The sequence below is a fragment of the Lepidochelys kempii genome, chromosome 1, assembly GCF_965140265.1.
Source record: "Lepidochelys kempii isolate rLepKem1 chromosome 1, rLepKem1.hap2, whole genome shotgun sequence".
Lineage (NCBI taxonomy): Eukaryota > Metazoa > Chordata > Testudines > Cheloniidae > Lepidochelys > Lepidochelys kempii.
The window spans coordinates 198,684,019-198,708,694 of NC_133256.1; the positions used below are offsets into that span (position 1 = coordinate 198,684,019).

General features: G+C 44.3%; 1 protein-coding gene across 1 annotated transcript in view; it reads right to left on the reverse strand.

The window, feature by feature from the left end:
• Positions 1-24,676, reverse strand: part of F5 (coagulation factor V) — a 65,920-nt gene that overhangs the window by 8,323 nt on the left and 32,921 nt on the right. The window contains exons 12-20 of the mRNA XM_073308245.1: positions 23,985-24,197; positions 20,090-22,121; positions 17,412-17,586; positions 11,673-11,909; positions 9,885-10,092; positions 7,669-7,842; positions 5,112-5,228; positions 3,721-3,792; positions 2,255-2,349 (exon numbers count right to left, since the gene is read on the reverse strand). Coding sequence (XP_073164346.1) covers positions 2,255-2,349; positions 3,721-3,792; positions 5,112-5,228; positions 7,669-7,842; positions 9,885-10,092; positions 11,673-11,909; positions 17,412-17,586; positions 20,090-22,121; positions 23,985-24,197 — 3,323 coding nt within the window. The remainder of the gene's footprint in view (positions 1-2,254; positions 2,350-3,720; positions 3,793-5,111; positions 5,229-7,668; positions 7,843-9,884; positions 10,093-11,672; positions 11,910-17,411; positions 17,587-20,089; positions 22,122-23,984; positions 24,198-24,676) is intronic.

A 24,676-nucleotide genomic window follows, 5' to 3' on the forward strand; every position in this document is an offset into this window, starting at 1 on the left:
GCAGCGTCTCTGGGCGAAGCAGTGGAGTGTTACTATTTCCATTGTACAGAGAGTGAGGCACAGAATGGGAAAGGCATAATTTCAAAAGCAGCCTCTGGTTTTGAGCATCCAGCCTGAGATAACCAGGGCTTGTTTTTGGGGGATGCTGAGCCCCCAAAACTCCAGCTGAAGCCATCAGGGGCCAGGAATGCTCAGCACCTCTGAAAAATTAGAACCTGGTGTCTCAAGCTGGGCACAGAAGCACCCTCCAAAAAAATCAAGCAACATTTGAAAGTTTTTGCACAAGGTCACACAGTGATTGTGTAGCAGAGCCAAGGTCTCCTGATTCCCGGGAGTGAGTGCCTTCACCAGAAGACCCTTCCTGCCCCCTTAGGTCTTCTGATGCTGACAATGAAAAGGTCAGTGATGTTGTTTACTAGCGAAGCTGTGCAGGGAAAGAAAGATGCTCTTTCTGGAGCAGATCAGAAGGAAAAAACCCCACAATTAGTTTAAAGGGAGTTTTCAGCCCCACTTCATCAAGCACAAACAGATTATTTCTCTCTCCAAGTTTTCTGCCCTTACAAAAGAAAAGCAATTCTTTTCATGGATTTCAGGGGGATTTGGAAGGCATCTGTAATCACAGACCCTGGTTTCCACTGAGCAAGTCACATGAGAGCCCTTAACTCCTTCACAGCTGCTAGACTGTTCTTGTGTATTTTTAATAAATAATTATGTTGACTATAATCACTTCCAACGTGTTGGGGGGAAGAAAGAAGAGAGGAAAGGTGTTGGGCTGATAGCTGGGGGAGAGTGAAGTCTTCCTTTTATCCACCCAACATGGGGAGTGACAGTGCAACCTTCCTCCACACTAGCCCACCCACAGGCCTCTGCCCAGAGCTGCAGGTGCCATCCCCAGGGGTCAGAGGGGTGTTCAGTCTCCACGGCCCATCCAGTCCTTGGTCTCTCTTCTGAGACTCTCAGCAAGGGGGCCAGTTAGCACCAGTTTTGGTGGGAGAAGGGGTGGGTTTGTGATGTGGACTGAGAACATCAGCTCATTATACACAAGTCTCTGAACAAGGCTCATACCGCTGTGATTTTCTGGCTCCAGCAAAACCAGGCTGGATTCAGACAAGCGAGGTCGCAGAGAAAGCCTGCACATCCTGTTATCTATCTCGTGAGCTGTCCAAGTTCCTCCTTAGCAGCAGTTTTAATTGAAAATCCATAATAACCTGCAGCTGCTTATTGAAAGTTTCTCTTTGATCCAGTAAGATGAGCAAAGAGGCAATTTTTAGAGGAGATAGGCTTTTAGGTAGGAGATAGCACAGCTCTGACTGGGTAAGCAAGGAGTCTGGGAGGCTCCCATTTGCCACATCTGGTAAAGCAGCTGCCTAGGGATCACTCATGTCCCATTTAAGAGCATGAGCTGCAGTGACATGCAGGACATACCGTCTGTCAAGCTACAGAGAGCAGATACCACAACAAACAGGCAATTTCTGCAAAATCTTCTAGTGCTCCAGCCAGTTCTAAGGAAGTACTCAGCGTGCGCCTGATTTTCAAAACAGCTCAGCTACCTGTTAGGCACCGAAATGAAGTGACCAGATACTCAGAAGTACTCCGCATCCAGGAGTCTCCACTCTTGAACATCTGGCCAAGTCTTTAGGGGCCTAACAGGTCGCTGAGCTTCTCCAAGAACCTGGCCACTTGTTCTGGGGTTTCTGGACAGCCACTAGAATCGGAACAGGAAGAGCTTAAAGTACAAAACAACTTATAATTCATTAACCGCCCCCCGCCCTCCACACACACACACACGCCATGTAACAGTTTGTGTCCTGAAGTAGAAACCAGATGTCTAACCCATGACTAGACTGGAGGATTAGCTGGTCACTCAGCAAGGGCTGAATACATATACACATTGAGAGAAGGGGACAGCAAAAGGACAGACTGTATCTACAGTATGATTGCCCTGCCGCTGCCCAGGGTATAAACTTCCCCGCAGTTCCCTCCGACAACAGGTCACGACCCTGACACAATACTGGGGCAGTGGCTCAGCACTCACTTGAAGAGGACCATGCGTCCTACTGAATCACCAGTACCACTTCCTGCAACACCTGAGTTTTCCTCGGCAGCCTCTTTGGGAAGTCTAGTTATAGTTTGACCTTGTTTAACACACACGACACCTAAAATAAACCCAGCATGTGTGTGGTGGTGTAGCTGCAGGCATCAGCTAACCTGTCTGGACCTTACAGTGGGCAAGTATGTATGATACCAACCATACCTGGATCCATGGAAATTCACCTTCCTCCATGTCAGTGCTCCAAGCATTATATTTTCCAGCGTTGTTTAATCTTGCTAATTTAGGTTCCCAGTAGTCTAGGTGGAAAAAAGGAAAAGGATAAAAGGTAAAAATCAAGGAAAACTAGAAAGCCACTGCGTGCATATTTCAGTTCTTCTTTGGTTTGTCCCGAAGGAAGAGACTCCAGTACAAATACCTGATAAGCTGTAAAGCTGACAAAAGCTTCAGAGACATTGGATGTTATCAGCAAATAAAAATTGATTGTATCTTTGAAAACATTATAGTCAGAAAAGTGGCTTTAAAAGTAATATAATACCTAGCTCTTATCTAGCACTCTTCATCAGCAGCTCTCAAAGCACTTTATAAAAGGGATCAGTATCATTATCCCCATTTTACAGATGAGGAAAACGGAGGCACAGAGCAGTGAAGTAACTTCCGCAACGTCACCCAGCAGACCAGTGGCAGAACTAGAAATAAAACTCAGGTCTCTTGAGCCCCCAGTCCCTTGCTCCAACCATTAGGCAACACTGCCTCCCATGGCACCCTTTTATTTAACATACTACTTCCTTTGGCTTTGTCAGCATTAGGAGTTGGAGTCTAGTTAAAACATGCAGCAGCCAGAGCTAAACAGAGTTTGGTTACTAGCGGTGCAGGCAGAGTCAAACCATGTTCTACATCCAACATTGCTTGGAATGTCATTTTGCAGCGTTTTACTCCCTTATAATATTCATACACTGCACTTCTACATCTCATTCCCCTTAAAAATAGCAATGAATTCTCAATGCCATTTTACAGCTGGAGAAACTGAGGCACTGGGGGGGAGAAGTGACTTGTCCAAGGCCACCCGGCAGGCCAGTGGCAGAGACAGGAATAGAACCCATGTCTCCTGACAACCCTGCCCTGTACATTAACCAGCAAATAGAACAGGAGGAGCAGAAAAGCCTGCCTCACTGTCAGAAGACTACAGTGATATGGGCCGGGTCTATACACTTAAGTTTTGTCAGCGTAGTCCTGCTGGTGAGAAACGGGTTGGCAGGGGGAAATCACACCTCCTAGCTGACATAGTTATGCTGGCAACCTCCTCCCCCCGGATCTTCTGGAGGTATAGCTAATGCTGTTCAGGGAGGCAGTGTAGCTGTTGCATCAGAACTCCTTCTGCCAGCCTAGGATGCATCTCCACTAGGGTGCTCTGCTGGCATAGCTATGCCAGCCAAGCTCTGCAGTGTACACATGGCCTTGGGCTGCTCAGTCCTGCTCTGATTCTGGGCCTGCAGAACCAGAGAGCTTTCTGGTGTCTGACAGCCTGTTAATTCCTGAAATGATGCCAGAAGACAGTAGCATACGTGAAACACAGAGCTGCAGAGAAAATCTACAATTGCACTGCCTGGTGCCAAGTCATAGTACTGAGGACCATGTCTGACCTTCTCAAATAATGTGTTTCAACTCACTTATGTGACGAGAAGCACTGATCTGTGAATCAAGTATAAGTCCATTCATTAGGCCCATTGGTAACTTGCACTCTAGAGAGAACACAAACGTGTTTGATTACTGATGAGCTGCATTTCATAACTTATCAGGAAAAAGAGGGTCATTCAGAGTCATGTTTGAGGAGCTGGCTGGGCCTTTCTCAGGAGGTCACCCCTTGTGCCTGTCATAAACATACAGCTAAGGGTAGCCTAGAATTCCTCCTTACCTGTAAGGGGTTAAGAAGCTCAAATAGCCTGGTTGGCGCCTGACCAACAGGACCAATTGGGAAAGAAGGTACTTTCAAATCTTGGGAGGGGGGAAGGTTTTGTTTGTGCTCTTTGTTTTATGTGGGGGTTCTCTCTTGGGACGGAGAGGGGCCAGACAGAAATCCATCTTCTCCAACCCATCCCAATTCAAGTCTCCAATATTGCAACCACTGTAGCTAAGCTAGGCAAGGCGGATTAGTTTATCTTTTGTTTTCCTTGTGAATTTTCCCTGTGCTAAGAGGGAGGTTTATTCCTGTTTTCTGTAACTTTAAGGTTTTGCCCAGAGGGGAATTCTCTGTGTTTTGAATCCAAATACCCTGTAAGTATTTTCCATCCTGATTTTACCGAAATGATTTTTACCTTTCTTTTTTTTTTTTTTTAAATAAAATCCTTTTTTAAGAACCTGACTGGTTTTTCCATTGTTCCAAGACCCAGGGGTTTGGGTCTTTGATCATTTTGTAACTAACTGGTTAGGATATTATTCTCAAGCCTCCCCAGGAAAGGGGGTTTAACGGCTTGGGGGGATTGCTGGGAGAAGATGTCCTTTTCCCTGGTTCTTCGTTAAATCACATGGTGGTAGCAGCGTTACTGAAACCCAAGGTACAAGAGAGAATTTGTACCTGGCGAGTTTTTAACCTAAACTGGTAGAAATAAGCTTAGGGGGTCTTTCATGCAGGTCCCCAGATCTGTACCCTAGAGTTTAGAGTGGGGAGGGAACCCTGACAGTGCCAACTCCGAATAGGGCACTCCTGGGACTTCATCACGGAAGGAAGGAAGGAAGGAAGGAAGGAAGAAAGGAAGAAAGGAAGAAAGAAGAGCTCTATATGCCCACAGGATCAAAACCATCTCTGCATTCAATTCCCTCAATTAAGGATTCATAGGTGATTTTAGGGAATCAACAAATGTAAAGTTAGTGCTCTGAATGCGACACAACACTTCTTTTAAATTCAATTTACTATAATCACTCCATGAGCTCCCCCTTTTTAATCTAGCCATTTCCCCAACTCAGATGCTATTCAGCCATTACTGTCCCATGCCCTGAAAGGGAGAGAGAACTTTAGAACTAGAATCCTGTATCTTAGAATGATCGTGATCAGATTCAGTACCTTGCTCTACAACGATAAAGGAGGCCTGCATTCCAGCTTGCTGATATTCCCCCACTTCGGTGTCTAAAAGCCACATGCCAGCTTTTGGTGGTGTCATTTCAATAGTTCGAAATGAGCCTTTAAAAGAGAGAGGAGAGAAACAAATCACAGCTCATCTATTGAAAGGTTAGCAGGAGATTGGCTGACACAGAACAGTGAGGCTGGATAAACCAGGGCCTATCGATCCTGCCCATTTCTGGTGGCTTGACAAAGTGCAAATATCCTGCACCTATTGGAAAGCGTAGCAGATCCACGAACATCATTCTCCTTTTAATAAACAGGTTCTAATTGGAGACATGCGGGAATCAAAAGTTCAGATCTCAATCCAAGCTTCACCGCTTTAAAATTTACTTTTTCACATAACCTTGGAATCAGGCACATATTTTGTATAATACTGCATACACAGTGTGTGCTGTGTGATCATGTAGTGAATGACCTAACCTTTTACGTGGATTCATGCTGTGGTAACAGTAACTCTAAGGGGCTGATGCTGGCCCCTGCTCCAGCCATGGCTCTGGCAGTGTGTAAGAGTTGTAAAGGAGCCACAACAGACCATGCACTCGAGGGGAATTCTCCCCGAGTCACAGCCGTATGCTGCTCCCACCATCCCGACACGTTCTTAAAAACCTACAGTGATGGGATTCCACAAACTCGCTTGGAAGCCTATTTCAGAGCTCAACTACCCTTAGAGTTAGAAAGTTCTTCCTATTGTCTAACCTAAATCTCCCTGGCTGCAGATTAGGCCCATTACTTCTTGTTGGCCCTTCAATAGAGAACAACTGGTCACCTTCCTCTTTATAACAGCTCTTAACATACTAGAAGACTGTTAGCAGGTCACCCCTTCAGGTTTCTCTTCTCAAGACTAAACATGTCCAGTTTATTTAACCATTCTTCATAGATCAGGTTTGCTAACCCTTTTATCATTTTTGTTGGTCTCCTTCAGACCGTCTCCATTTTGTCCACATCTTTCCTAAAGTGTGTGCCCAGCACAGGGGCCGGCTTCTAATTTCCCCCGGGGGTGCTCAACCCCTGCTCCGCCCCAGGCCACGCCTCCATCCCCGCCCTCCCTCTTCCAACCCCCACTCCACCCCCGCCTCTTTCTGACCCCTCCCCCAAGCGCACCCCATTCCTGCTCCTCCCCCTCCTGCACAGCTGTTCCGCAGCAGGCAGGAGGCACTGGGAGGGAGGGGTAGGAGTTGATCGGCGAGGGCCAGCGGCAGGCGGGAGTGGAGCTTAGCTGCCGGTGTGTGCTAAGCACCCACTAAATTTTCTCCATGGATGCTTTGGCCCTGGAGCACCCACAGACTCTGTACCTATGGTGCCCAGAGTTGGACACAGTACTCCAGCTGAGGCCTCACCAGTGTCGTGTAGAGCAGGACAATTACTTCCCGGGTCTTACATACAACACTCCTGTCAATAGACCCCAGAATGATATTAAGCCTTTTTCACAACTGCATCACATTGTTGACTCATTTTAAAGTTGTGATCCACTATAACCCACAGATCCTTTTCAGCAGTACTACCGCCTCACCAGTTATTCCCCATTTTGTGTTTGTGCATTTCATTTTTCCTTCCGAAGTGAAGTACTTTGCACTTGTCTTTATTGAATTTCATCCTATTAATTTCAGACCAATTCTCCAATTTGTTAAAGTTGTTTTGAATTCTAATCCTGTCCTGCACCCCTCCCATCTTGGTACCACCTGCAAATTTTACAAGCACTCCGTTATCCATGTCATTAATGAAAATATTGATGAGTTCTGGACCCAGGACTGACCCCGGATGGACCCCACTGGATAAGCCCTCCCAGTTTGACAGTGAACCATTGATAACTACTCTTTGAGTACCATCTTTCAATCTCTTGTGCAACCACCTTATAGTAATTTCCCTAGTTTGGTTATGGCAGTGTCATGTGGGATTGTATGAAAAGCATTTTGATGGCAACAAAAAAGAGCTCTATTGAGATTATTAACTAGTTATTCATGGGCTCTTTCTTTTCAGTATGAATACTAGGGTCTCTAGCCACAAGTCTCCAAGCACTTTACAAATGGCAATCAGCACTATAGTCCTCATTTTGCAAATGGGGGAAACTGAGGGACAGAGCAGGGAAGGAACTTGCCCATGTTCACTCAACAGGTCAGCGGCAGACTTCTATCTCCCCTATACAAACCTGCTATGCCTGATCAGGACATTAGTCCGTGCACTCCATACCCCATCTCCAACCTTGCCCAGTAACTTACATTTCAGAGGAGGGCGGCCTCCGCTCCAGTCCCACCTCCCCAACTCAATGAGGTAGATGATGCTGGGGTTGGGGAAGTCCTTTCCGACCTCACAGGAAATGAACAGCTAGCACCTTGAAACATAAGACTTGACCATCACTATCTTAATGTGCCCAAGCCAATTTCTGCTTCTGCTAATCTAATGACACTGAATTTTAGTAGAGTCACTCCAACATTACCAAGTGTAGAGTTTAGCCTCATAATTATGAGTCGAAATGACAAGACACTGAGCTGATATGTACCTGGAAGGAGAGGGTAGACACCAAGCTGATGCCCAGGGACTTCTGTGAAGGTCTGACCGTGAAAGTGAACCACGTGAATATCTTCTGATCCGCCCATATTCAACAAGTGCCATCGGACCAGTTCATCTTTATACATCCTCAGTCCTTGCAAGTGATATATGATCCCATTAATGGCTGAAAAGGAAAATATTACAAGAGATAAAAGAAACACACTCCAGCTGAGAGATAATAAAGATGTCAGATAGAGTTTGACCAGAGGATACAGATTGGATCTAGATCCAAATGACCCCAAAGCCTATAGCGTTTCAGATGTGGTGTCCTGGTCCATGCCAATCTCTAGTGTCAACATATAATAATGACCTTCTCAGTTTATGAATTAAGTGTCATTGCAAGTGTAGTTGATGGTCATTCAAATAAGCGGGAAGGCTTTCTACCTCCCTGGTAGAAACAAAATTAACAAAAGCCCCAGAAACTCTTGAACAGTTAAAGTAAGATAGTGTTGAAATTTATCTCTTTGAATGAGTCAAACATGAGGCCAGCTTGATTCATATTACGTTTGTGAGCCAAACTAACTCCATAAAGCCTATATTAGAGGGCCTAAATTAAGTTGTTTCCTCTTAAAGGGTCATTATCAAGTGGGTGTTGCAGCTCTGAAAATTTCAAGGAAAAAGCCCCCAGGGTCCCTGCTGGTAGTGGAAAAAAAAAGGTCTAGAAAATATGAATCAAGTGTTAAGCAATATCCAAATGTCTCCCTGAGATTGCAGACAGCCTAAAGCAATAGCTCTGAGAGGCATGAACTATCCACTTCATCTGAATCGTGCATTGATTCTGAAATGTAAAGGTGATGATTTAAATGTCAGCTTTGGTAACTATTTCACTACTGATCATTTTAGTGGAAACATCCAGCAAATGTGCTTAATCCAATCCCAAACTGCCTCTCATCTCCTCAATTGGGGGATTTAATATTAAAATAAACTAACAGAGGTTACTGTGTGGATGGCAATATTCATTATAATATTACATTCAGGAAAACTCCATTTTTCAAATTTAAATGCAAGTGCCACAGAATTCACCGCCTGCTGCACCTGAGTGCCAGAGAATGCAGAGACCAGGCCACAGGATTTAAGCACAGCTTGCTGTAGAGTACGGGGTTTGACTGTAATGAGACACACTCTATTAATGTCAATAGATCTGACTTATGCCTGACTTTAAGGACCATATTTTAAAAACGTGGTTTCCATTTTTGCATACCGTCACTTATTCACATGAATAATAGTACTTTACGGCCAAGTTTCCAAAAGAGATGTCCCATTTAGGCACCTAAATGAAGTGATCAGATTTTCAAAAGTGTGCAGCACCCAACACCTCTCATTGTTGGAATGCGGGGAGCTGCTGGGTCCTGAGCTCTTTGGAATAATTGGACACTTCTTTTGGTACCTAAGTGGGAACTGAATTCTTCTGAAGAGCCAGATTCTGTTGTGGATGCCAAGCACGTCTGAATATCCACCCGCTATGCACAAAGCCCCATCTGTGCCAATTAGAGCTGGCTGAAACCAGGGTGTCCTGTTTCATGAGGAAGTTCAAAATTTTTCTGAAACACAAAAATATATTTTTGTGGGAAATGTAATTAAAACTGACGCAATTTTACACCATTTTTTGGTGTAATCAGATCAGCATTTTCAATTACATTGAAAACTGTTTCAGTTGAAATTTTCCTACCAGCTCTCCTGCCCAAAAAGAGCAGGTAGGGCCTGTGCTAGGCCTGGCTGAAAATTCTCTTGAAACTGCTTCTTCATAGAAAATTGATTTTTTTTTAAATGAAATTCTCACAGAAAGGTTCTGTTTTCCATGGAAAACTTCAACTTGTGTTGAAAAACTGAAGAACCAGGGAGTTTACGGTTTTCAGCCCACAACTGAAAACTTCCTGTCCAAAACCTGAAAACTTCAATTTTTTGGCAAAAAGTCAAAATTTTCTGTGGAAAATGTTAACAAAAACATTTTTTCTGTTTTTGTCAAAAGTTTCCACCCAGCTCTAGTCTATATGCATATTCTATTTTTATATGCACAAGGAATAGTGCAAAAAAATTAAATACGTGCATGCAAATGATGTGTGCGTGCAAAGTTGCAAGTGCACCAAGGGAAGCTGGGTTGAGGTCTTTTTAATTCCTCCCTCTTCCCTCCCAACATGGATAACTGACAAAAGGAAACATTAGTACCATGGAATTTGTGGTATTTTTGCACTTCTGAGGTCTTCTCAGTGTAAGTCCCTTTGGAATGCTTATCAAAGTACCAGCTTTTCTCTTCATCAAAGACCATAAAAAGCAGGACAAACTCTTGGGTATCTACTGGCCTGTTACTTGTACTGAGGGTTCCCTTTCGACAGATCAAGATTGGACCAATCAAGCCTGAGTGAATATCTTTCTCCTGGAAGGCAATAAATACAAATTACAAGTAAAAGTTAGGGTTTCCCAAAATACTTCATTAATAACAATTTGCACATTCACAGGGGCTTTCATTTGAGGATTTTCCCTTACAAGGGTTAACATCGGTACACAGGAATTGCCAGACTGGATCAGCATCCTGTCTCCAACCATGGCCAGTGCCAGATTTTTTTCATGTTTTTTAAATGCCCCTAAACTTATGGTGCCAGTCTCTGATCCCTGTCTAGTTCTGCAATATCCTTTTTGACATGGGTGGCCAGTTCCAGAGGCTGTACCACTGATTATAAAATGGCATTATAATCGTTTCTGTATTGTTCCCCATCCTATTCTGTATGCATCATAACATTTTGTTTGCTTTTTCAACTACAAGCTGCACACTGAGCAGAGGTTTTCATCCATCTGTCTGCAGTGACACTCAGCTGATCCTGATCATATCCTGAGTTGATATGATTAATTTAGAACCACATAAGGTGCAAGTAGTTTCACATTTTCTGTCCAATACAGATTATTTGTACACATCAATACTGAATTGAATCTACTATCATGTTGCCCATTCAACTAGCTTGGTTAAGTCTTCACAGTCTTCTCTGGACTTGGCTAACCTAAATTAATTGGGTCATCAATGGATATTGCTACCTCACTATTCACCTCCCCCGCTTTCCAGGTCATTAAAAAAATGTATTGAACAACACTGGTGCTAATACAGAACCTTGTGGCCTCTTGCTGTAGCCTTTTGCCATCATGAAAATTGTCCATTTAATCTTACTGTTTATTCACTCTTTTAACCAGCATTTGATCCATGACTATACTCAGCCTTGCATTCTATGATTACTTACTTTCTTCAGTAGCCTCCTGTGCGTGACCTTGTCAAGGGCCTTTTGAAAGTGTACATAAAATATGCCATTTGATTCTGCTTTATCTGCTATTTTACTGACACAGTCAAAGGATTCCAACAGATTAGCGACACAACTTTCCTTTACAGAAACCATGCTGGATAGACCCTATCATACCATGATCTTCCAGATCTTTTATTATTCTATTTGAATGATTACTTCAACCAATTTATCAGGTACAGAAGTAAGACTTAATTAATGAATAAAGGTTGGGTAAAGGTCCCATTTTACAGATGAGGAACCCGGATCCAAGATGTATTTGCACATCACATTGCAAACATGGGGGCTGGGAGAATCTCTCAGCTATGCTATATTCCTAACTAAGGGCCTGATCCAAAAGTCTACTGAACTTAACAGAAAGACTTTGGCTCAGGCCCTACATTTGGGGTAGAGGGCCTGATTCCCCATTGCCTTGTGTAGTTACTGAACTCTATGCAAAGCGGCTATGAAATGCTATCAAATCAGAATTCTCCATCCACTCATGCCAGTGGCAGCAATTTATATTCACTTTGCATAGGCATAAATGATTAGATGAGGAACAAGAGAGTGGTGAATCAGGCCCAAAAGAATAGGAAGCAATGCAAAGTGCTGTGAAGCCAGTATTTCAGCAACAAGACATAGTAGCTGTTATCCAGCAGACTCCAGCACCCTTCTGCTTAGATTTCCTTACCGGGTTTACACCGGAGTAATAGGCCCAGGACCTACAGGCTGCTCCAGGTTGCATAGGTCCAGACCGCTTGGTTGCAAACCATACATAGGTATAGGTGTCATTTGGCTGAACTGCATCATCCTTTTTGAACCAGTCTGGAGACTCATCTTCATAACTGCTTCCCTCAGAGGATTTCTCATACAAAAGCCCATGGGAATGGAGGGAATATGGTCTGGATGCCAGATTTTTAAAATGAACCTAGAAAATAAATACAAGCAGATTCTTGATTAGCAGATTTGGGCCTAAACCAAGATCCCAGGCATAAAACACCCATGAACTGTGTAAAGTACAAATTCAGGATTCAGATTTGTCTACTGATTATGGGCTAGATTGTGCCTGGTTGGAGGTGGGGAGTGTAACTCGTGACACATCTTTACGGGGTGCAGCACACAACTGTGCACAGCTACTAGTATGTGGGGAGCAGGGTAATGGCTCCGCCTACTCCCTGCCCCCTTTCCAGCATTGTTCCCAAGAGGGAGCAAGTTGGGAGCAGCCCCTGCATTCCTGGGAGAACCCCAGTTCCAGCAGGCGTACAATGGGTTGCACAAGGGGGACAGGGAGTCTTTATTCTTTCCTACACCCCTGGCTGGCTGTGTTAGATGGGGCACAAGCTAGTTCTACAGTAATACTAGATCCCAGTGTATGTAGTTCCCACTGATGTCAATGGGAGTTTCTCTAGTATGCATCTCCCTCACCCCAGAGGCGGACTGCCAGGGCAAGGAGCTCGTCTTGTCTCCCTCACTCTGAGGATGGAGTTCCAAGATTAGGGTTGGCTTTTGTCTCCCCCTTTTCTTGCTCCTGATTTTTATGTAACTCCTCATCTGTTCCCTTTATGTACCAGAGAGCCTGGTCAAAGAAGTTAGAGAAAATGAGCAGGTGGCTAACGGTTCGAATGGTGGTCCGGCGAGGCATTTCAATACCAGGTTGAGGTCCCATGTTGGTGTAGGTCATCGCACGTCTGGGTAAACATTTCGGAGACCCTTGAGGAAGCGTTTTGTAGCTGGGTGTGTAAACGTCGAAGTTCCATCGATCTCTCGGTGGAATGCTGAAATGGCAGCAAGATGGACTCTGATCGAGCTCATCGTTAAGCCAGTGCTTTTCACCTCCAGTAGGTATTCTAAGATTAATGGTGGTGCAGCTGAATCGGTCATCAAGCGTCTTCCTTGACACCAGGCGGAGAACCTCTTCCATTTTTGAAGGTATGTGTTTCTCGTAGTCAGTTTCCTGCTGTTTAATAACACCTTTGACTTGTTCCGAGCACTTTATTTCATCATGGTGAAACCATTCTGGAGTCACGCCTGTAGGTGGAATATCTCCAGATTTGGGCGGAGAGTGCGACTGTTGTGTTGAGACAGCAGATCTGACTGGTGAGGGAGAGCTCGCGGGGTGAATATTGCCATGCAGAACAGGTAAGGATACCATGCCTGCCTGGGCCATGTCAGGACTGTAAGGATAACTTTGGCCCTGTCTGCTCGGATCTTGTGTATCATGTGTGATATCACTGGTATCAGTGGAAACACACACATGAGTTGTGCCTCCCATCTGATGAGGAAGGCATCCCCCAATGACCCTAGTCCCAGTCCTGCTCTTGAGGACAGAACATTGCACTTTTGCGATTCATTGGGGATGCAAACAGATCAATGATGGGAGTGCCCCACCATTTGAAGATTGAACTCAGGACCTCTCCATTCATCTCCCATTCGTGATCCTGGGAAAAGTAGCTGCTGAGCGTGTCTGCTGTTGCATTCTGACAGCCTGGCAGGTAACATGCTGAGATGTTTACGTTGTGTTGTATGCACCAATTCCAAAGTCTCATGGCTTCTGTGCATAGGGAATGTGAGCGAGCTCTTCCTTGCCTGTTGACGTAGAACATGCAGGCGATATTCTTGGTCATAATTCGAATGGATTTGTTCCGTATATGAGGTAGGAAGTGTCTGCAGGCGTTGCTGACTGCTCGTAGCTCTAGCAAATTGATGTGCAGTGGGAGTCTCTCCCGGAGACCATTTGCCTTGTATTGTGTGTTGACTCATGTGAGCACCCACCCTATCAGTGAGGCATCTGTGGTGATCACTGTTGTCAGGGGTTTCTGTTGAAAAGGGATACCCATACAGCTATTTTGTGGCCTTGTCCAGCATTGTAATGAGTTGAGGACATTTGGTGGAACTGTGAGCCGTTTGTGTAGGCTGTGCTCGCTTGGTATGTATTCCATGCTTAGCCAACCTTGTAGACTTCGCATATGCAGTCTTGCATGCCACACCATGAACATCGTGGCTGCCATGTGTCCTAGTAATTGTAGGACAGTGTGAGCCTGAACTTGAGGACTGACTTGTATCTCTTAGATGAGGTTTGTGAATCTGGTAAGGGGTAATGACGCCTTGGCTTCTATGGCGTCGAGGTGTGCCCCGATAAAGTCTAGTTGTTTGACTGGGTTTATGGTTATTTCTGTTCGTTTATTTGTAGACCCAGCTCCCAGAATAGTGTGATAGTGGACCAGACTGCATCCATTGTGTCTCGTAGAGTTGGGCCTTTGATAAGGCAATTGTCCAGGTAGGGGAAAATCATAATCCCCTGTTTGCGCAGATGAGTCGCTACCCCCGCTAGAGTTTTTGAGAAGACTCTTGGTGTCATGGATAGGCCGAACAGTCATACTCCACTTTGGAAGTGTTCTCGTCTTCTGTGAATCGCAGACATTTCCTGTGGGCAGGATGAATGGTCATATGGAAATAAGCCTCTTGGAAGGTTGAGGGCTGAAAACCAGTCCCCCTGTTGCAGCGCCGGGAGTATCATACCCAATGTGAGCACCTTGAATTTTTGGGATCTGAAAAACTTGCTGAGCTTCTGTAGATCCAGGATGGGTCTCCATCCCCCGCTCTTCTTCTGGGTCAGGAAGTAACGGGAGTAGAATCCCTTCCCTCTGAATTGTAGTGGTACTTGTTCCACGGCACCTAGCTGTAGAAGATGATTGACTTTTTGTTGTAGTAGGTGATCGTGAAAAGGGTCCCTGAAAAGGGACAGGGAAGGGGGTAGGGTAAGTGGGCAGGAGTTAAAGGGAATAGTGTATCCTGACTTGATAACTTCCAACACCCATTGGTCTGATGTTATGGTGGCCCAGATGTGATAAAAGAGCTGGAGTTGATGGCCAAAAATTGGGGATGGGTCAGACGTGAGCACTGTTTCATGAGGGAGGTCGTTCAGACCCTCGACCAACTTTTCAAAATTGCGGTTTTGGAGGTGCTGCCTGAGAAGTCGGCACCAGAGACTGAAGTTGTCGCCGGCGTTGTGATCATTGATGCTGGTATTGTTGCCTGTTTGAGGAGTCTCTAGGTCTCTGAGATGGTTGGTATCTCCTTCTCATTGCAGGGGGGCTGTAAATCCCCAAAGTGCGGAGCGTTGCCCAAGAATCCTTCATTGAATAAAGGACCTTGTCTGTTTTCTGAGAGAAGAGTTGTTCCCGGTCAAAAGAGAAGTCCTCTACTTTTGTCTGGAGTTCTTTTCGTATCCCCGAGGATGGAAGCCATGAGGCTCGGTGCATTACAGTGGCTGTGTCCACCGTTCTGGCTGCCGTGTCTGCTGTGTGCAATGCTGCCTGAAGGGCTGTTTTGCATCTGAGCTGGCCCTCGGTGATGATGGCCTGGAATTGTGTGTTTTTCTTCTGGTAGCTCAGAGGTGAGCTGGGCAAGTTTCCCATAGTTGTTGTAACTGTATTTGGCCAGTAGTGCAGAATAATTGGCCACCTGAAACTGAAGGGCGCAGGAGGAATATACCTTGTGTCCGAAGAAGTCAAGTCTTTTGTGTTCTTTGTCATGGGGTGTAACCTTGAATTATGGCTGTTTGTTATGGTGATTTACTGCCTCGACAACTACAGAGTTAGGAGGTGGGTGCACAAATAGAAAGTCTGCCCCCTAAGATGGTACATAATATTGTCTATCCACTCTTTTGCAGGTGGGTGAAATAGAGGCAGGTGTCTGCCAGCCTGTCTCCGCAGGATCCAAGAGGGCCTTGTTGATGGGAAGGGCAATCTTGGAGGTAGATGCAGGTTGCAGTATTTGTACCAGCTTGTGCTCGTTTATCTTTATCTCCTCTAGCGGGATGTCTTGGCTTTGCGCCACTCTCTCAGACTGCTCTTGAAACTGTTTAAAGTCATCCGCTGAGGTTGGCGGTGGGGGCATAATCACCTCATCTGTGGAGAAAGATGAATTGCGCACAGGAGATGTACCATGGTCTGTGCCCAGCTCTGTGTCCTCTTCCCCTTCCTGTGTCTCCAAGGGTTGTGGTGTGGGAGATGCTGGGTTAGAGCACAGTTCACATCTGTGTGCCGTGGACGGTCTAGAACGCTGACCCTATATGCGCTCCAGGGTTCCCAATGCGCCTACTGCACTGGGAAAGCCATAGGAGGGTACATCCATGGAGGTCAGCACCAACTGATTTGTCAGTGCAGGCGTGTTGCCTGAGACACTCGGTGCAAAGTCCTGTTCTAGTGAGCTCGGTGCTATGGAGGAGGCACGTTTTTGTCGATGCCTCAACTCTGTTTCTCTTGCTCAGACCTCGGCAGTGCCAGGGATGCCTGGAGCATTATAGGTGCTAACCTGAGAGGAAGATGGCATCAGAGGCAGTGTCCTGACAGGAGACCACCTCTGTTTTCGCAGACCTCTCTGTGGAGACGTCTGAGCCCATTTTTTTGGTTTTTCAGAGCGTTGGTCTCCTTTTGCATCCTGAGGAGCTCCCAAAGAGACTGTTTGCTTGTCCTCCTCAGGCTGGAGGGACTTCTCCATCAAGATCATTTAAAGCTGGAGATCCCTGTCCCGCTGGGCTCTGGCTTTCAGGTTGCTGCAGTGGGAGTATTTCTAGGGAATATGCCCCTCACCCAGGCAGCGTACGCATAAAGAGTGTCCATCTGAAAAGGGCATGGCATCATGGCAGGAGCTGCATCGTTTGAAGCCTGGAGACCCCAGCATTTTAACTAGTATCGGTCCCTTAAGGGGGGTGGTGTTGGGGAAGATTATTCCACCGCCTCAAAGATCTCATTCACAGGAAGTGTGCCCTTTTGTAATATTCCCGTTACTACTAACTATAATCCCTTGTATTGTATTTATTATTTTTATTGCTTCCCTGTCATCCTTAGCATTTATGTGATGGCCGGCATCTTGGCCACCATGCCGGGATTGACGTGGGGGCCTCCAGAACTGAAAGCATGAGCGGCTACCATAGCTGGCTGAGAGTGTGGGGGGACTGTGAAAACTCCAATCCTCTAAGAATTGGCTCAGAGGGGGGACCTGTAACACATACTGACCAGTGAGTTCCATTTACACTAGAACTGCTCAACATTTTTACATCAAAATATTTTTATGACAAAAAATGACTTTTCAGACAAATGTAAACATTTTCATTTTTGTTTCAGGTTTTTCACTGAAAATTTTTTTTCTGTAAAAAATTCAAGTTTTACTTGAGTTTTGGGGAAAATTTTCAGTTTTCAAAGAGCAATTTTTTTTGTAGAACTAAAAGCAGTTTTTGAAAACCCCCCCCCCCTTTTTGGTTTTGTGTTAAAAAACAAAGCTTTTTTGCTGGGAAGTTGAGAGAAAATATAAATTTTACAAGATGTTCCACCAAAAATGACTGATATTTTTCAACCAGTTCTCGCTCAGCCCCTTCAGATCCTTGTAAGAAACCTTCATGTACTAAATACCTGAAGCCTTGACTTACTTGGATGACATCATCCACCTCAGCCCTGATAACAGGACCCAGGATACCCAGGTGTTCTTCATATTCCCCTTCAGGCTCCCGAGTTGTAAAGGTACTATCCACATAGCTTCGGAAAATCACTTTTTTGTATATTGTGTTGCCCCTATCATGGCTGGTTCTGTCATTCCTCACTGTGCTGAGGGGAGCATTATGCAATTAGAAAAATTATGGAATTAGAACATAATGGAACAAAACATCATGGAATTAGAAAAACTGACATCTTATGATGAAAATTAGAGACCTACACATAAAAACCCCTCAAGATGTAGTCTGAGAAACAGTTACATTTACCGTTGGAATGCTTTGGAGGAAAATGAATCAGCACAAATGTCAGTGATTCACCCTGAAAATGTATGATCCAGGGTATTAAAGTGACTACAAAATGATATCACTACATTCCATTTTTCTCCTCAGTGATTCCACACCAGATTTGCTCAGTCTGTAAATCCTAAAATAGTTTTTCTAACCACCAGTGATGAAAATTTTCTCTAATATCTGAAAATCCATCTGGGCTATTTATATCTCTTACACCATCATCTAGAAGAAACTGAATCAGAACTTAGAGTTTTGGTGAGGCAATAAGAATCCAGCTCCCTCCCCCACAGATATATCGATTCTGGAGAGCTAGTGGAAAAAAAGGATGTAATTAGTTATCAGCTATAATTCAGAGCCGTATGAGGAAGTGATGCTGACAGCTCCGTGAGAAGGTGTCACCTTTGCATATTTGTCATCTGATCACAACCATATTTAAAAATGCAACTGCTCTGTGAAGAAATAGGAGTTTAGTCCCTCAGAGTCACCTAAGGTACATCTACACAGCCCACAGCAGACTCGGGCTTGCACTACCGAACTAAAAACAGCTGTGTCGACGTGGCTCAGGCTTTCAAGTCTAGGGATGGGGGTGGGAGTCAGAGACCAAGTGCCAGCCTGTGCTTCAGTTTCAAGCACTGTCTACACAGCTATTGTTATAGTGTTAGCACAAGGCCAGGTATGTTGACCTGCACTTGGAAGGCTTGCTGCTGCAGACTGTGTAGATGTACCCTTAGTGGAAAGAGCACTACTCCTCTAGTGCCTAGAGCAAAGGCCTGGGGATCATCTCTTTCTCATGCGGCTCTGAATTACTGCTGATAACCAATTACATCCTATATTTCCATTAGCTCTCCAGAGCCGATACATCTGTGGGGGAAGGAGCTTGATTCTTATTGTCTCACCAAAACTCTAAGTGCTGATTCAGTTTCTTATGGTTGTAGGTTCTATTCTCAACTCTTCCAAAGACTCAGGGACAGATCCTCAGCTGAGGGAAGTTGTCACAGCACCATTGATTTCAGTGGTGCTGTCCTCATTTATATCAGCAGCTGAGTATCTGCCCTACACAGGGCAAATCATTTCAGTATTTGAGCTTCAGGATTTTTACACATTGAGAACTCAGAGCCCTCTGGGCACTCTTGCAAATACAAATAATGAAGGTGGAGCTTAACCGGAGTCCTACATGGGGAAAGTTGGGAAGGGGGAAATAGACAAGTTTGTCAAGTAGTCTGAAGATACAATTTGAAAAATATACAATTCGGAGACTGAATTTGCTGTAGTGAAACTATTTCCGCTCCTATCCTAAATCACGCAACAATGAAAATTCAGGCTGTGCAAATATTTTTGTGGGTAGCAATTTAGGGGAAAAAAGGCAGATTTTGCACAGAAATATGCAATGACTGGTAATTTTGCATGATTTGATTTGAAATTTCAAATTTCTAAGAGGTTGAATTTCTCTCAGAAAAACCGGATTACAAATTCCTGTTGGGAAATAAAGCCACTTTTTCCAAATCAAAACAAAATGCGAACATCTCAAATTTGGGGTTCTTGTGCAATGGTCCAATCAGTTCTTGATCTCTGCTAAGACTAGCAACAGGGGGTTAATTAGATTCATCTGTAGTGGTGGTAGTTTGCATGATGTGGATACTTATCTGCTGGGAATTGGACTGAGAGCCAAACTACTCATTTTGTACTGGAGACTGAATAAAACTTCAGATGGTGAGAACTATAAGGTCTGAATTTTCGGTGGGGCCTAAGGGTGTAAGGCACCCAGCTCCATTGAGATTCCCTTAGGTTACTTTGAAAAATCTCCACCAAAGTCTGTACCTACCCAAGATTAATTCAAACTGGCAACTTATAGGCTCTCTCTTGACTGAGTTCCAAACCATTCCAGCCACACATACTTAGATACCAAGCTGAGGTATTGATGTGGGCCTCATTACTGTAGTATCTGTGCACCTCCCAATCTTTAATGCATTTATCCCCACAAAAGCACCTGTGAGGTAGGAAAGGACTTTATCTCCATTTTACAGACAGGGAACTGAGGCACAGAGAGACTAAGTGACTTGCCCAAGGTCACACAGGAAGTCTCTGGCAGAGCTGGGAGTTAAACCCAGGTCTCCTGAATTCCAGGCTAGTGCCCTAAAGCACTGGTCCTTCCTTCCTCTTCACCTACTGCATTACAGACTGTTAAATGGAACAGCACTTGTGTGATTAAGAAATCCCCTAATCCCTCAGCAACAGTAGCTTTGCTGTGCGACAGCTATCTGAATCAGTGGCCTGGTATTCAGCAACAGGGTGTGAGGCAACAGAGAAGAAGAATTAGGTCCAACCTTTTCTTTAATCCTCCATAGTCCCAGAAGACCTCTTCGGCTGCAATGTAGTATCTCTTCGTGGTCCCTCTGCTGCGGAGATAATGCACAGCAATGTCATCAGGGTTACGGACATTATTAAGGTTGAATCTGGGGTCCGTTGTATATGGGTCATCGAATTCTACGTATGCATATGAATATGAGTAATCTTCAATTTCCTCACTGTCAGAGCCTCCTGGAACATACTCCTTGTAGTCCCCATTCCCACTGGGAAGCCCTATGATGATGGGCTTAAATTGTCTTGGGGTCAGCGTGTAGTTAGCTCTGCTTGGCAAAACCGTGTGGTTGGCCTCACTGGGCAATTCTGTATTGTTGGCCTCACAAAGGGACACTGTGTGGTTGGCCTCCCTGGACAATAATGTGCAGTTTTGCTCTCCAAGTACCTTTGGGGGTCTCACACCTCTGGGTGTCAATGAGAGATTACTATACTTTTGATTATGCTTTTTCCTCCTTCGGGTCTTGATGAGAGTCCCAGAGGTACTCAGCGTGCCATTCACATTTCTCTTTTCCCCTTTCAGAGTTGGATGCTTGCTCCTTACTTTCCCATGACCCTTTATAAATGGTGAGTAGCCTTTGAATTTCCCTTGCTTCTTCTTATTCAGGGATACACTCTCTCTTGTAGGCATTGTAGCATTTCTGGAACAATTCTGTAATTTATCAGTAGCCTCAGCTGAATTTATCTCCATCCCATAACTCTCCTTCCCAGAGGCCAAATTCCATTTCTCATTCATAATTTTAGATGGAGACTTAATACCCCTTGGCGACAGCTTTCCCAGCATGTCCTTTCCCACCACTGGGCTACGAGTAGGAATTAAGATATCCGATGCATAATCTAGAGTAAAATTTCTTTCTTGTTTATCTTTGGGTAGTTCTAAATCAGAGACATTGAACATGTTTAACTCATTGTTTTCCACCCTGTGTCCCACAGCAAAAGTCAAGTTATCTGCATGTTTGGGAAATTCAGCATTTTCTTTCTTGGTTTCCTCCTCCTCTTCCTCCTCCACATCCTTGTCTTCAACATATTCATTTGGAAGTTGGTCAGTCCCTAACATATCTGAACTGGAGATATTCTTTGCATGGTGAGCAGAAAGAGGTGCTCTGTCTGAACTGGTGTTACCAAGAGAAGAAAGACTTTTGTTTTGCTGTATACGATCTAAGAGGGCTTGCATCTTTTTAACGGCGTAAAACGTAGTCTCCAGCTGGTCTCGCCTTTCCCTCTTTCTACTGAAATTGTATTCTCCTCCTGAACTTTCCACTTGTGGTTCCTCTGAACTGAGTGTTGCAGAGGAGGGTGTCATGCTGTCCCCTCTGTCAGGTAACAGTTCTGCTGCATCTTTTGTTTGGGCTTCTTCCCTGGTCCTCAGTAGTTCACCTGCAAGTGTTTTTTCATAATTTCCTGACATCTGACTGTGATTTGCTTCATAGTCACTTTGGTTTCCAGCTTTAGATGCCAAGTCAGGACTTACTGCTGTTGTGGTGACTGGAGATGAATGTTCTTCTGCTGCCACCGTGTAATTTGTATGGACGGACCCAGCTTCGGTTGGGAGAGGAGCAGTGCTTTGAGTTTCCAAGAGCTCATCAGTGTTCAAGGTATCACTGTTCTCCATGAATGGCGGATCTGAGCCAGGAGCCACATCAGCCCTCAGAGTGCTGGTGCCAAAGTTCTCATCTATGGCCAGAGCAGTAAGATTCTGCATTTCTTCCTGGACCATTGATTTCTTCCCAAATGTCCGAAGTCCCAAACTTGAGGCCAGAAAATCTTGATAATCATAATAATCAGAAGATTGCTGTTTTTTTTCTTCTGTTTCTCCTTCAGTTTGGGGTGAGGTTACAGGCACATTTTTAAGAGTCTTCTCATATGAAAAAACTATGATTTCATACAGGGCATCCTCAGAATAATAATCTATATCTTTTTCACATTTGGCATCTCTAAACCTCAGCGTCATGCCATGGCTCATCTCAGGGGAACCCCAGGATGCAAAAAGCCATGTACCTGCAATTGGAAATAAAAAGTTTACTACATATTACTTGTAGAGCTTAGTATGTACAGCACCCCACAATATTGCTCTGGTCCTTGTTTGGGATTCCTAGGCATAACCGTAGGAATAAATCATGAATACTGAATACAATTGACCCATAAAGTTCACAGACAGATCTGGATCTCAACTTCCCTAAAATTTAGGGTTATTTGGTTTCAGGTTTTTGGTACATCCCATGATAGAAAGGGAGATAAGAGATCAAAACTAGATGGAAACAAGAGGTTTAGATAGGGATCCAAATTTTGGGAGTTTGGGTTATGTGTATAAACGTATGGATGAGAGAATACTGATCATAATAAAAATCCTCAAAGGCATTTTAAACCATTTCAAAATCAGATATGTTACAATATTTTAAAACCCTCTAGAGGGAGGAAGGTCTTTAATAGGACAGTGAAATTCCACATTTGGACCTCCAGATTGGCCTACATGAGAATAAATGGGCACACTGCACCAAGTGACTCCAGGCTCTTTGCATTTCATGGCATGTCCCACAATAAAACATGGGAGAGATGGACAAAAAATGGCTTTTACCTGAAAAAGATGCCAGGTGTAATTTTCTACCGCCTCTATATTTTAAGTGACAGAATTGCATTGCTTTCCTTACATTATTTCCAAAGTCAGCAAAAATGAGCACATTTTACAAGAACTGGAAAAGAAGGTCTAGGGAGGGAAGGAGGTGATCACATACTAAAACCAAACAATAATGATGGAGAAGTACAAAAGTACAACTTTGGAGATTTCTGTAAAGTCTGAGGGAGGTTTCCAGCTTCAAGTAAACATTTCTCCTTTTAAAAAAAAAACCATAATACATAATTAGCCTGTGGAACTCACTGCCAGAAGGTATCGCTAGACCCAGAAGTTAGTAGGATCCAAAGAACTAGCCATTTACATGGACAAGGAGAACATTCACAGGTACTTTAAATAGGATAAAAAATTAAGGGATCTAAACCCTTCTTCTTCAAGGCATCAGCCAACCACTGGGATTAGGAAGAATCTTCCATTATAGTCAGGGTATTCCAAAATTGTCCACACCGTGGGATTTCTTCCACCTTTATGTGAAGCATCTGATAGTGGTTACTCTCAGAGACAGGATACTAGAACTAGATGGACCACTAGTTTGATCCAGTCTGATCGTTCCAACATTCGTTCGCTCCTAAATGACTGGTGGGCCAGATCCTGACATGTGATGCAGCCATTTTTCTCAGTAACACCAGTACAATTTGGCCATAAGCCCATTTTAACCAGCGCAGGGTGGTTAACACCAGTGGAAAGCTACATATCCTACAGTAGAATAGAGCAGACGCAGGGGTCCCTACACCATGTGTTTCCTCTGCTGCCAAAGTAAGAGGGAAAAGCTGCTTTTGCTCTGGAAAAGGGACACTGTCAGGACGTTCCTTTCTGAATGCAGAAGGGTGAACAGGGCCCCAATGTATGGCTTTTAGGATTTGGCCTGCTGGTTTAGATGTGGACATTTTTCCGTTTCTATAGATTTTGACAGAGAACTTCAATACTGTGCCTCAAATGACAGATATACAACTAGAGCCACAGTAAGGACTTTTTTGGGGAGTGCTCAAAAGCAAAACAGAATCATCAGTAAGTATAGCACATGCAACAGCACTGCTGTGTCATGTGCTGCCAGCATACACATACCCCATGTGTATCAACCACTCTTGCTGTAATCTAGGGAAAGATGTAGATGGGCCGAAATTTTGTATGCACTTTATACAAAGCTTTTCTATTTTTATGAGTCCTTATGGACTCTAGAAACAAAATCTCTTAGCAGATCATGAAACAAGCACAGCAGTTCTGCCACTTACCAGCGTTGTCCATTTCTACAGTGACCGATTCTCCACTCATGGGGAAAAGATTCAGTACATCTTCATACTTCCCTCGAGACAAAAAAGTGTGACCAGAAAGGCGTACGGACACTACCTCATCCTGGGTGCCAATACTGGAGACATGCCACTGCACAATTTCGTCATGGCAAAATCCCAGGATTTCAGTGCTGTCAGACATGTAGCCATTTATTGCTAAAACAAAGCATAAGATATGCTGTTACAGCACCATAAAGCCTCACCAGCATGCAAGACGGTAAGCCAAATTCATGCTTTCAATGGAGTGACATCAGGGATGGAACTGACACACCTGTGTATCCAGACAGAAAGGTTATTGGCACTCTGATGAAATTGGGCTGCAATCCAGACACCTTCATCTGAAGGGACACCATTAGGTTAAAAAAATCACATATTAAAATAAAATGTCCTTACCTCTGTTCCTAGTCACCCTATATTGGATTCAGGGTGAAAGAATTCAAATATATATTTTTTAAATTGTTTATTTTGTACATTTCTCTCAGCTAGCTAGCCCTGAAAATAGACTCTGAGTCAATTTCACTTGTGTTTACTTTTCACTTTTGGGTTCTGCATTACTCACTGTACCTGGGCCGGGTACACTGGGGAGGGTGAGAAATGGGCTCCCAGGGTTTGTGCCATCACTGTCACCAGCTATT